The sequence below is a fragment of the Trematomus bernacchii genome, unplaced genomic scaffold (assembly GCF_902827165.1).
Source record: "Trematomus bernacchii unplaced genomic scaffold, fTreBer1.1, whole genome shotgun sequence".
NCBI lineage: Eukaryota > Metazoa > Chordata > Actinopteri > Perciformes > Nototheniidae > Trematomus > Trematomus bernacchii.
In genome coordinates this window covers 90,220-103,225 of record NW_022987402.1, presented here as the reverse complement: position 1 = coordinate 103,225, position 13,006 = coordinate 90,220, and the positions used below count along the sequence as shown (strand labels likewise).

Sequence of the window (13,006 nt, the reverse complement as noted above, 5' to 3'; positions counted from 1 at the left end):
CGCTTGGGGATGATACAGTTCCCCAACTGTGTCTGTTTGAAAAGACTATGTTAGCTACAGTAGCTAGCTTAAAGCAGATCTGCAATTATACCGGAAGGAATGATGTGATCACATTTTTAAAATAAGCCGATATTCATATTCTGTACAAACTGTAAAGTCCACTGCGACAAATGTCAAATGTGTGATATTGGGCTATATAAATACACTTTGATTGATTGATACAATATTTGAGGTAAGTTTCCAACAACAGAGACAGTTGTCTAACTTTATTAGACTCAGATGTGTAAATACACATCCGAGTTGACAAATATGACATGTGGGGTACCTCAAGGCTCCATCTTGGGGCCTCTTCTTTTTAACATCTACATGCTACCACTGGCTCAGATAATGAAAAACAACAAAATAAGTTACCATAGCTATGCGGATGACACTCAAATTTACATAACCATTTCAACAGGAGACTATTCTCCAATTAAAACACTGAGTAAGTGCATTGAACAAATCAATGAGTGGATGTGTCAGAACTTTCTCCAATTAAACAAAGATAAAACTGAGGTAATGGTTTTTGGAGCCAAGGCAGAACGTATAAAAATTAGCGCTGAGCTTCAGTCTGCAATGTTCAAAACAACAGATAAAGCCAGAACTCTAGGTATAGTCATGGACTCTGACCTGAGTTTCAACAGTCACATTAAAACAGTTACTAAATCAGCCTATTATCACCTAAAGAATATATCCAGGATTAAAAGACTAATGTCACAGCAGGATTTGGAAAAACTTGTCCATGCTTTTATCTTCAGTAGACTCGACTACTGTAATGGTGTCTTTACAGGTCTCACTAAAAGATCTATTAGAAAGCTGCAGCTAATTCAGAACGCCGCTGCTCGAGTCCTCACTAACACTAAGAAAGTGGATCACATCACTCCTGTTCTGAAGTCTTTACACTGGCTTCCTGTGTGTCAAAGAATATATTTCAAAATATTGTTGCTGGTTTATAAAGCTTTGAATGGTTTAGGCCCAAAACACATTTCTGACCTCCTGCTAAATTATGAACCATCCAGTACTCTCAGGTCTTCAGGGACTGGTCAGCTTTCTGTCCCCAGAGTCAGAACTAAACATGGTAAAGCAGCGTTCAGTTATTATGCTCCAAATATCTGGAACAAACTCCCAGAAACTACTTTTAAATCCAGGCTGAAGACTTTTCTTTTTGCCGCTGCTTTTAAATGAACTATTCACATCTTAAACTGCACTGTAACTTTTATCCATGTATTTCTTTCTTTTAATGTTTATTTTATTATCTTTGCTTTTCATATTTGTAAAGCACTTTGAATTACCTTGTGTTGAAATGTGTTATTTAAATAAACTTGCCTGGCCTTGCCTTGCCTTTATAATCCTGAACTAAAGCGCTCCGGTCCCAGCTGTGTGCACGTTGTGTTTTGACCTTCTTGCACGTATTTTGGCACATTTGTTTTTTATATTTGCATCTGAAGCTGCAGCGTGTTTCTTGTGAGTGTTTTGGGTTGTTTTAGCATGTTTGCACACTGGCCACCGTAATCATCAGACAACCACAAATACATTTATACTAAACTTTAGAGTGAGTTGATGACCTTTAAACACGCTAAGTTCACTTCAACTTTAGTAAAGCAAAACAGGGTGACAGGTTGAAACCTCAGAGGGATACTCTGTTTCCTGGTTCCTCTATCTGGTTTCTCTTTTTCATGATCTGTTTCCACCACAGTGTAGCACTGGGATAAAACCAGTGAGCGTGGTGGTGATGAGTGAATGGAAGCTCTGGACTGTATCATTATGCATCTTAGATATGGAGTTCTGACAGTGTGCCATACATAAAGCTGATGAATGAGTAGGTCTGCAAAGAAGCCCCTCTTTCCATGACATGATGGAATATATCTCACAAATCTGTGCATCAACAAAGACAAAGAAAAGAGCATCGCCTACAGAGATATCACCCAGTAAAAAGGGGAAGACATCAGAACCAATGATAGGGGGAGAAATAAATAAATGAGGGTATTGGAGGCTACTACTCAGGAGAAACGAGTTGTTTCCGTCCCAGGTATTAGTGTCACACCTCATTGTTACATAGTTATCTAAAAGGTTATGGTGAAAATCACCTTTGGGTTTTATTTAATGGCCGTGTTTTGTGTTCCCATAGCGTCATTTCCCCCCCGTCTGTGTGTACAGTGCACAGTGTAATCACTCACTGGTGTGAGGTGACGTAGTTCAAAGCGGCCCCTGGCAATATTTCCATCCAGGGACCCTCCATCATCCCAGCAGTGCACAAGTGTGAAATTCTTGTGGGATTCAAGTGGCCACCACCAGCTATGACGGAAGGTTGTTTAATTAGCCGCTCACTAACATGGGGGGGGGGTCTCTCCCACAGATCAAAGTGGAGACCCCGCAGGACTTCCAGGATATCACCAGTGTTGTGGCTCTGGCAGGGACCTACGCCACCACCGAGCCCTTCGTCCAGTCCAAGTACGACATCCGCATCCAGAAGATCGGAAACAACTACAAGGCCTACATGTAAGAAGTGTCGCCCCCCTCCCCCCCTGACTTTATGTAGGCTCAATAACCAGATATTAACTGATACCATTACAGATACCTTAAGCTGCCTATAGCGTGAATACTTTAATTTGTTTAATGATAAACCCCTTCCATAGTTATGCAGACAATGTATTGTGTGCTGTTAAGTCACACTTACACATTTGCAGTATGTGTCTATTTCAGATTTGAAACTGTAGAAATGTATTTTTCAGCAATAGAAAATCATCACAAATTCAGATCTTTATTTGACTTACTTCTCATATGAATACGATTTTCATTCACTTTGAACACATGTATTTGACAGTTATGAGGTTGGGTTTCATTACCTTTCTTGGTAGCAAAGTAAAGTAGTAATGCAGCTGGTGCCTGCATGTGAATCAGGCCAGTCTTAAAAATCAAAGTAACAGTAAAAAGAGGCAATATGCAGCCATGGCTGATACTGATGTAATGATTTGTGTGTGCTTTCCCTTGTTGTTCATAACTTTATTATCTTTAAACATAAGGTATCCAAAGTGGCTCCCATTATGGACGGCCAACAGGGCAACAAGATTTCTAAATCTTATCACTTACCAAAATTATGATAATTTATTTTCATAATACTTTTTTGCCAACTAGTCAAAACAGAAGAAAAACCTTGGTTTTATAGAATGACCTCATTCCTAGATTCTCATATATACAGTATGTACTCTCACAAATTCATAGTCACATTTTTCCTTCAAACCCATCCACCCATTTGGAAGCACAGTCAGCCCCCCCCCCCCCCCCACTGTCTGTGTGTGTAAACACTTACCTGACCAAAGCAGAGGAGCAGTCTCTCATTTCTCTCTCCCTGGCCTAGCCATGAAAACATGTCTTTAAATGTCTCTGACACAAACATAATGCAGGTTTGGATGGCAATAATGATCCCTGATAAAATAATGATAACCCCATGAGGTCTTGGTAAAGCGGTGCAGGCTAACCGGAGGAGCATTGATGTTCTTTGAATGCAGGAGAACGTCCATCTCTGGTAACTGGAAGGCGAACACAGGCTCTGCCATGCTGGAACAGATCGCCATGACGGACAGGTGAGCTCCCTCAGAGGTACACAGGCAAAACTATTTCCTGTTTGGAAAATGTACTCAAACCTTTAAAGAGGTCTCTGTTTTTGCTAAATCTCACATTCATAATTTTAACATACTGAAACATCTTTTGTACAAACAATTTAACCATCCTATAAATCCTTTAGTTTTAGATTTAGTATTATGGTTCAAGTGTATTTGTAACAGTTACTGTAGCTGCCCTTCATAATATCTCCAGACATTATGGGGTGTTTGGATGTGGGTGTATCAGTGAGTGGTGTCCCTGTGTTCAGATACCGGCTGTGGGTGGACTCTTGCTCCGAGATGTTTGGGGGTCTAGACATCTGCGCAGTGAAGGCCGTCCACGGGAAGGACGGCAACGACTATATCATCGAGGTCAGTTTGTTTTCAGAATAACCCCTGGTTTCAGTTTAAGATTGCACGGTGGAAAATTACAGCGCTTTTATCAAAACATGACATGCAGCATTCCGTACATTTGCAACCTTCTTGGCAGTTCACCAGCTCGACCTTCATCTGTGCAGATCTCAGTCAGATCACCTTGGATTCAGCCTCCTTTCCTGCTAATAATATTTGTCATATCATAGTGAAAGTCAACAGGGAAGGGTGTAGCCAGACTTGAAGGCACATGATCATCAGAGCCTTGAAAGAATGCTCAGTGTAGACCAAACACAGGCGGAGAATGAAAATATCAGTCAGTGACTCACTAACACTGCCTGTTTATGAAGAGTCCATGTGAAGACTGCTCTCTACGTGCAGTTTGTAGACAAACTCTGTAAATGGCTGCTGTGTGACCTGACACCACTGGTTTAGTAAGTAGTGACTTCCGGTTTGGGTTTTCCTTCTCCAATGGGATCAACATTGGGTGGTAACACTTCCTGTGTTATGGTCTGCTCCCAGTCAGGCCACCTGCTGGATCACATCATGTACCATTACAGTGCCTATAGAAATCATCATACCCCTTTGAAAGAGTAACTTTATTTGTCGTACAGCCTGAAATCAAAACCCATTAAAACAAATACTTTTTCCAGCTTTATTTACACATTTTGCCTTACAACATCAAACTAATGAAAAATAAAAGGCAACAGTTCTGAAAATGTATTAAAACAAACTAGAATAACAGGGTTGCAAAAGTCAGTCCCCTGATTTAATACTTTGTTACAGCCATTAATCTATTTGGATATGTCTCTACTAGCTTTGCACACCTCCATTGGGGTTCTTCCTTGCAGAATCCCCAAGAAACAGCTGGTTTTATTCTGAAGTAATCAAAATCACTTCACCTGATGTCAGGTGGGGGGCAGTTAGCCTGGTGTTTGATCTGGAAATTGATTGGTTGCACCTGAGCAATTTTATAATGGTAAACTCTAAGGGGCTGATCACTTAACCAAACCAGGTATTTCACAAATTCATTTTTAATAAATGTCCTGAATTTTTTTTAATGCTATTTTCACTTTGATGGTGAGGGGTATAATGTGTAAATACAGCTCCAAAAAAACTGATTTAATTTATTTTAAATTTCCAGTCTGTAATGTGAGGAAACAGGCCGGTGAGGGACTTCTGGTGTGCCCTTCTTCAGCTGGAGACCATGACATCACAGCTCTCTGATCCAAACGCTGGGGTAGGTCAGCACCGAGAGAATTTGCTTCTTTATTTAAACTCAATGTCAGGAACTATCTCCCAGCTCCTCAGACCCTGGTCTTAGATTGGCACTGCTTGGATGGAGAAACTGGTGACAGTCACGTAACAATGTTCTGCGTCCACAACTCTTCCTCCTCCTCATCTGCCTCTCCCTAACCCTTCAGCATGATGGAATTTAATTAACAAGCAAGGAAGAGCTGCCGGTCCATCACAGTGGGAATCTGTTTTTTGTTCCAGACAAAGACATCAGCCATGACACTTCTCTCTAATGAAAAGTAATGAGCTGCTCAGGGGCCCTTCATTAACAGTTTACTATTAACATGAAGCAGCTCCCTGGCCCTTCACTGGAACATGTTCCCACAATACAGACATGAGATCCCTCAACACGACACAATATGACAAGTAACATGACAATTGAAAATCAACATGACATGAAATGATATGATGCAACACAACTGATATATAATAATAATTATAATTCATTACCTTTTTTATCTAGTTTTATTACATGGTTTGGTTGAAAACTCAATTCTGTTTGGTCACTTTGGACATTTCAGAGGTTGTTAATACTCGATAACAAACCGTTGCTAAGCAAAATAATGGCCATTGATAAGTAGGATCAAGGGAGAGAAAGGGAAAGAGCGCTGGACGTCATGCCATCATAATGCGTGGTAAAAATGTAGATAAATTCACTTCAAATAAGCTAACCCATTACAAGGTCTGGTGCATTAGTCTGAACAGGTTCAAATGAGATTTGACATTAAGAGATTTTACAACAGAATTTACAGTCAAGAAGTCTTGATTCTCTACATGTTTAAGCACACTAAGTTATATTATATACTTACTAAAGTTATTTTAAATATAAATAATACAGTCTCAAAATACACGAGCACAGGTAAGAGTCCTGCATTTAAAATGGTAATAGTACAAAAGTATTATTAGCTAAATCAAATGATGTGTTCATTAAGAACAATGGATCCTTTTGAAATGTTGTATTTATATGCTAGAGCCAATTTCAGATACTTTGTATACTACTAGGTAGATAAGTAGTAAAGGGCTGAACCACTTCATATACACATATTCTCATGACAAAGGTATAAATGTTGTTGAGTAGAAAGTACACGATTACCATGAAGTGGAATAAATGATGCAGCGGGGCACTGTGCAGCTCAGTAAAAGTGCACAACAACACCTCTATGCTCCGCGCTGAGAGGCTGGCCGCTGCAGTCCTCTGCTGGAGGACTCTGTGTCCTTATAAATGAGCAGGGTGGATCCCACCGCACGCCCTTTGAAGTGGCTCTGCTCCGTCCCTGTGGTGGTGACTCAACGGGCCAAACACCGGGCCACGCCCCGCCTCACCACCGAAGCCTGGCCCAGAGGCTGCTCACAGGGAAGGGTGGGCTTTAAGGGTTCTCTGCTATGGGTAGTGGTTCTGTTTAGAACAGTGTGAACCTTCATCACACACTCTTCTGAAAAACAGCAGGAAGAAAGTAAGAAACCATGGCACATTGAAACACAGTTTGAGATGACTCTGGAGTCTTTCTTGCATGCAGGAAGGGTTTCACTGAAGGAGACCTGCTCATTGATGGTTTGGCTAGCTCTTACCAAAATCGAGGTCATCTTTTATTGGACGGCACTTGTATATACTTCGCAGAGTATATAAAAAAACATGCAATTTGACATACTGTAGCAGAGGATAAGAACATATTGTGAAATTCAATCAGACCTTAAGTAGTTCTATGATCCTTCGCTTAACCACGCCCTCAATTACTGTTATTCTCACTCTCAGTTTTACCATCAAAAATCTGTCAATTTAAATATATGTACACATTTAAATAGTGTGACATTAGCAACATAAGATCCCTGGCTCTACAATGTATTATTGTACATCATTAGGTCCCATGAAATGAATCTAACAAAACATCACATCACATGATTTGTGTGTTTGCTGCTATTTACATGTTATCAGCAGATTGAAGGAGCATGCACCATTGGTTGTAACTTCTATTCAAAGAATAGCGTGCAACTTCAAAACATAACATTATGAACACAAACAACAGATTGGTTAAAGCAACCAAACTACTTGGGCTTTTTTAAAGAAAACGTTTGGGTTAAAATAACTTGATTTGTTGTTTATGTGTTGAAGGTAACATAAACACAAAGACAAGAACACAATATTGCTTTCATAATCTCCATCACCTCTGACCTCCACCCACTATGGAGTTTGACTATTTCTATGCTATGTCACCTGAATACAGTAAGAAAAGGTTGGTGTCCTCTTCTTGTATTCTTTCTTTTAGTGATCATGAGGGTGAATAGATCATTAAAGCTACTTGATTGTAGCAGGCTCCTTCTGACACTATGAGGCCACTGATCAAGCCCATTTAACAGGCTGATAACATTCAAACCAGTTGGATTTTATGTTTCCAAACCAGTTTGATGTGAATTGATCTTGAGGGACGAACTCATTGAATTGTTGTCCCTAATAAACAAGAACTTTAAAAGAAAATGGGAATACCTTTCAGAGTGCAGAGTGTTGTGGTCCCTGCAGGCGGTCAGAAGCACATGCAGTGTTCTGCTCTGTGAACACTGTGTATGCCCGTCTCTGTGTTTACAGCCTGTGGGCGAGGAGCAGCAGCTCCTCCACCCTGGGCCTCTGTGACCCAGCCAGCAGCCCCCCCCCCTCTCTGCTGTTTGTTTTGGTCCTGGGGAGGCAGGTCTCTGGAGCCCATGTGCTCTGTGGTTCTGCAGAACACGTGTGTGTGTGAGCTCAAGTGGTGGGATTTTTCTCTTTGAGGTTAATTATTAGTGTATGGCGATGGATGTGGTCTGGGCTTCCAGATCTCACCCCGGGCAATATCATATTTACAGATGGAGTCACTTTTCATCTGCGGTTTTACCCATCAGAGGATGGCACAGAGAAACAGCTGTCAGTTTAAGAGGTATGATTTGTGTGTTTCAGTATACCATGTAATGTATCTACTGTCAATCAAGCTATACCTCATGTCCAGCTGCACATGCACAGTAAACAATTATAGTTCTCCTTTTACTTTGATACGGTATCCGAGGATTTAAAACATTTCAAGTTGTTATCCTATTCTACCCTGTTTGTGTCAGTGTTGTGTCCATCTGCATGCTCTCAGACCTCTCATTAAAAGCTGCCCTACAGTGTTTGTTCCATCTCTATTGGAGGATTTAGGAGGACAGATCCAGGACAAGGGGCTTTCTGAGCTGTATTACAGTGCATGGGAACAAACAGAGGAGTCAGTGTCATGCTCAGTGCATCCGGCACTAAATGATATTAAAGGCCAGTAGAGTGTTTCATATTGTCTAACCTCAACAATGGCAAATGACTGTGGGGAGTATTGTTGTGTATGTGATCTGTGTAATATGACTCATCATTGCTGGCAGAGCACCACATCTACAGCAAATCTTCACATAACAGATCTGATACTGCCCTCTGGTGGACAGTAATGGAGTTTCACTTTTAACATAGAGAGCATCCAGGACCTTGATTGGCTGTTTTTGTGTGTGTGCAGGTGATGGACAGCTCCATGCCTCTGATTGGTGAACACGTGGAGGAGGACAGACAGCTGATCACAGAGCTGGTCCTCAACAAGATGGCCGAGTTGCTGCTGGGGGTCTCCACTCCTCAGCCCTCTGCTGTCAAGGTACATCAGAACATACATCACACCAGCTCACTTCAGCTGAAAGGAAACAGGAAATAAAAAACGCTTTTCAGACCCCTGGATATTTTTATACAGCCCTCATTTCCAGTTGAACTCCCTCCTGCATTCATGGGGCTACCACTGAGGTGTTTTGTATTTCTTAGTATTGTTTAAACATGGCACCAAAAAAGATAGTAAAAAGAAAATAGGTAGCAGGGCCAGAAACACCCTTACAAATGACTGCAAATGGCAGCTTTATCAGATCAACTACCTGGCCTTGCCCTCAGTTACAGAAGACGATTAAGACCACATATGAAGAAAAAAGTTAATTTTATCCTAGGTCTGAGATTAAAGTCAGAATTTTTAAGAAAAAACGTTCTAACTGATTTCTCAAAATGTTGATATTGTTCACAGAATTGTGACTTTAATATTTGGTCTGATCTAAAAAGGCCCTAATCCTCTTCCTTAGTAAGTAAAACTGTAAAAGAAAAAAAAGCTAATCTGGGGTTAGTTTACATCGTCAATGACAACCGTACATAAGGTAAGAGTGTTTTTTTACTAATTCAAGTTAAGTACAGCAGTGGAGTGTATTTCAATGTGATCACCTACGGCATTATAATCATTGAAGTGTGTTCCGGTTTTGAAGTAGCATTCATGTTCACAATGAAAAATATGATTGAACCGCTTCTACCTCGCTAATGTTTCTGCTTTTACTTAACTGTGACCATATCTTATAAATAATGCTACAATTGAAAAGGCTACTCACACCAAGAAATGTAACTCTTCAAGATGTTGTTTTGCATTTGTACATATTGTTTTAAGAGTGTAGTGTTTGTGTGAAGCAGAATGACAGGAACATTACCATTAACTAGAACATTTTAACCCGCATCCACTGTACTGATACCCCTATATCATTCTTCATCCACAGACCACTCAGCCCAGACGAGGTAGGAGATGTATCTATTTTGTTTATTACAGCAACAGAGTTCTGTCTACAGCAGTGTTAGTAAAAGTCCAACCAGTCTACATGTAAATGTTGTGTTTTCACTGCAGGGGGACAACGATCTGCTTCCGCTTCTCCATCTCAGTCGGCCCAGGGCTCCCCTCAGAGAGCCCGCTCAGCCTCCACCTCCCCCAGCCAGGCCTTCCAGCCCGGGCCCATCCCTGCCGCCTCCGGGCCCGGAGCTCAGAAACAGTCCCCCCAGCTGAAGTACGTCCCTCACAGCACACCAGCGTGATCCATGATAGCAGAAGTATAACATTTCATTGACTGTTTATTTTAACCACTGCAGCAAATCCCAGTCGCTGACCAACACCTTCACAGAGACGTTACGAGGAAGCCTGACCGACGACGAGGCCAAGGCCGAGACCATCCGCAGCCTCCGACAGTCCTTCGCCAGCCTCTTCTCCGACTGAAACCCCCCTAGAAGCTTCCTCTTTCTGTCTGTGGTCAGGTTTGGGAAAAAAGCCCCACTGGTTCATCTCTAATGGAGTATCCCTGCTCCACATAGCTCAGCTTCCTTTTCTCTCCTTCTCAATATTGTGACGTTTAACACCTGGTGCAACCCGCTGTCGTCAGATCAGTCATTCATCTATCACTAGAAAGGCCAACAGGTACTGGGGGGGACCACAAAGGCTAAGAATCCACATCCACCACAGTGCAGAATCAAACTCATGATGATTATGTCTGTTTTATCTCTGCTGTAATGCCAGTTATGAACATATACAGAAATAGATCAATATAAACATCAGTCCTCCTTATACCCATAATCCTTTCTGTTTTCATACAACAGCACTGATGTGAATGCCTCCTAGGGTTAGGACAGCAGTCAGCTGATGGCTTATCCTTTCTAGTGGTAAATAATAATTGTAAATAATCATAATCTAGCTCATAATGCTTGGTATTTATAGTCGTTATTCTACATTCTGTTTGTCCAACCAGTGAAACTGTTCTTTATTGCTCATGTTTTATCGGTTTGAATATATATTTACGAAATGAAATGAATTCTAACTACTTTAATTGACTCACAGCTTCCACACTGTTTGCGGATGTATACGGCAATATTCTTATCTGAAGCTGTTCCGGTTAACTCATGAAAAACTGAATCCTCACGGTTCACCAGCGTTTTTGAGCATCTTGCAAGCAGCCACATTTCAGAAATCCACGTGCTGTAGACACACATTGGCTTACGTTGTGACTCCACATTACCAAAGTGCTTTTGAAAAAAAATAAAGAAAATCCCCCATGCACTGGGTCCAGAAAACAGTCCCACAGCGCAGCATCCTTTGAGCTTGTGATTTCACGAGGTGCAAAACGCTGACCTGCCTTCCAGCCGCCGTCTTCCACCACAGCGCAGACCCCCACCCCAGCTGCTCCTCTTTCTCCAAATGCTTTGTGTAATGTCTTGTGCTTTGTGAATAGCAGCGTGGTGTATTTTCTGCAGGGGATTTGGAACATAACTACTGCTGTGTGTTTGAAGGCGAACTGTGAGGATGTGATATTTTGAGACTTTTAATGTGCTTACATTTCCACTGAGACGGAAAATGTTTTAGTTGTGTAACATTCCATCTTATATCTATATTACCTTTTATTCTCTACATTCGATAATAATTTATCATCATTTTTGTGTTTTTTGTCAAATGGTGTGTATGCATCCAAAGCAGACATCTTCCTCCACCCTGTGTCGCATCAGCATGTAAATGTTCTGTGAATGTCATACTGTATGTAGAATCTAATTCATATTTTCAGAAACCAACACAAGATAATGATCTCAAGTACTCTATAAAGACAGCAACAGCATGGAAACACTTTATGTTATCTGTGATGCAAACCCTACTGTAATTTAGTGCAAATTATAGGAAAATACTATGTATTTATATGGCTTAGGTATCCAAAACAGGAAATTGACCATCTAAAGTATAAGCAGTTTTGAATTTCAGTGTCCTTTAACTGCTTTAAAGATGGGATGTGCAAACAATATAGTGTAGACTTGATAGAAAATGTTTCACCATTTTGATTTAGATTAAAAATAGTACTATAGTACCATCTATACATTCTCAATATCCCTTATAATTAGCACTAAATCATGTCTTTTACAAGGTATGTGAACTTTTTTCTTCTTCAAGGATGTCATTAGAAAGCCGACGTAAAAAAAAGTACTTCCTTGTTACATCCAATGTGTAACAGTTTGATGTTTACAGGAGACTGGCGGTATATTTGGCTTTCCATGCAGAGAACAATCACAATCTGATAATGTTTCAATTATTCTGCGTGATCTGTGCTACAGACATATAAGATATGTTTCCCTGAACAATCCATATTGCTTTATATTTTTTGTCTAAATATCCCAAACACGAATAATACCTGTGAGCAGTGCCCAGCAGTTTAAATTGGGTTTTTGTTGATCATTTCAAAGGATCAATATGATAACAGTAATTCAAATGAAATAATGATAATAGTACGTATGACATCAATTCCCTTTGGTTTAGGGTACATTTTATTAAAATGCATGAAGATGTATAGTGATTGTGTGTGTGTGTGTGTGTGTGTGTGTGTGTGTGTGTGTGTGTGTGTGTGTGTGTGTGTGTGTGTGTGTGTGTGTGTGTGTGTGTGTGTGTGTGTGTGTGTGTGTGTGTGTGGGAGCATGTGTGTGTGTGGGAGCATGTGTGTGTGTGGGAGCATGTGTGTGTGTGTGTGGGAGCATGTGTGTGTGTGTGTGGGAGCATGTGTGTGTGTGTGTGTGTGTGTGTGTGGGAGCATGTGTGTGGGAGCATGTGTGTTTGTGTGTGTGTAAGTGTGTTAAATTCAAGAAGTAAATTGGCCATAATGATGAATTGAATACTACCACAAAATGAAACTGCCCATTACTGCAATAATTTAGCTCATAATATGTTTTCCGCAGTTTTGATTTAAAGCTATGAAGTGTCACACTAAAGAAAAGCTGTTCTGTTTCCAAGCTTTTATTTGCTGTTTTGTCAGTCTCACTCGCATTGAGCTTAAGGGGCATTTGAGTGTTAGCTTAACAAAACACACACTACAGTGATTCTTAGCAACAACTGACAAAG

At 40.7% G+C, this 13,006-nt stretch overlaps 1 protein-coding gene across 3 annotated transcripts in view; it reads left to right on the top strand.

Annotated features, from left to right (window-relative positions):
- LOC117486918 (synapsin-3-like) overlaps window positions 1-12,381 on the top strand; it is a 131,494-nt gene extending 119,113 nt beyond the window's left edge. The window contains exons 4-10 of one of the 3 annotated variants that reach the window (XM_034135521.1): window positions 2,396-2,538; window positions 3,549-3,623; window positions 3,911-4,013; window positions 8,813-8,944; window positions 9,870-9,888; window positions 9,995-10,151; window positions 10,234-12,381. In XM_034135521.1, coding sequence (XP_033991412.1) covers window positions 2,396-2,538; window positions 3,549-3,623; window positions 3,911-4,013; window positions 8,813-8,944; window positions 9,870-9,888; window positions 9,995-10,151; window positions 10,234-10,357 — 753 coding nt within the window. In that variant the 3' untranslated portion in view covers window positions 10,358-12,381. Of the gene's footprint in view, window positions 1-2,395; window positions 2,539-3,548; window positions 3,624-3,910; window positions 4,014-8,812; window positions 8,945-9,869; window positions 9,889-9,994; window positions 10,152-10,233 lie in introns of those variants that run through there. The other 2 variants (XM_034135529.1, XM_034135513.1) reach the window with 2 other exon arrangements.
- The last annotated feature ends 625 nt before the right edge of the window (window positions 12,382-13,006 follow it).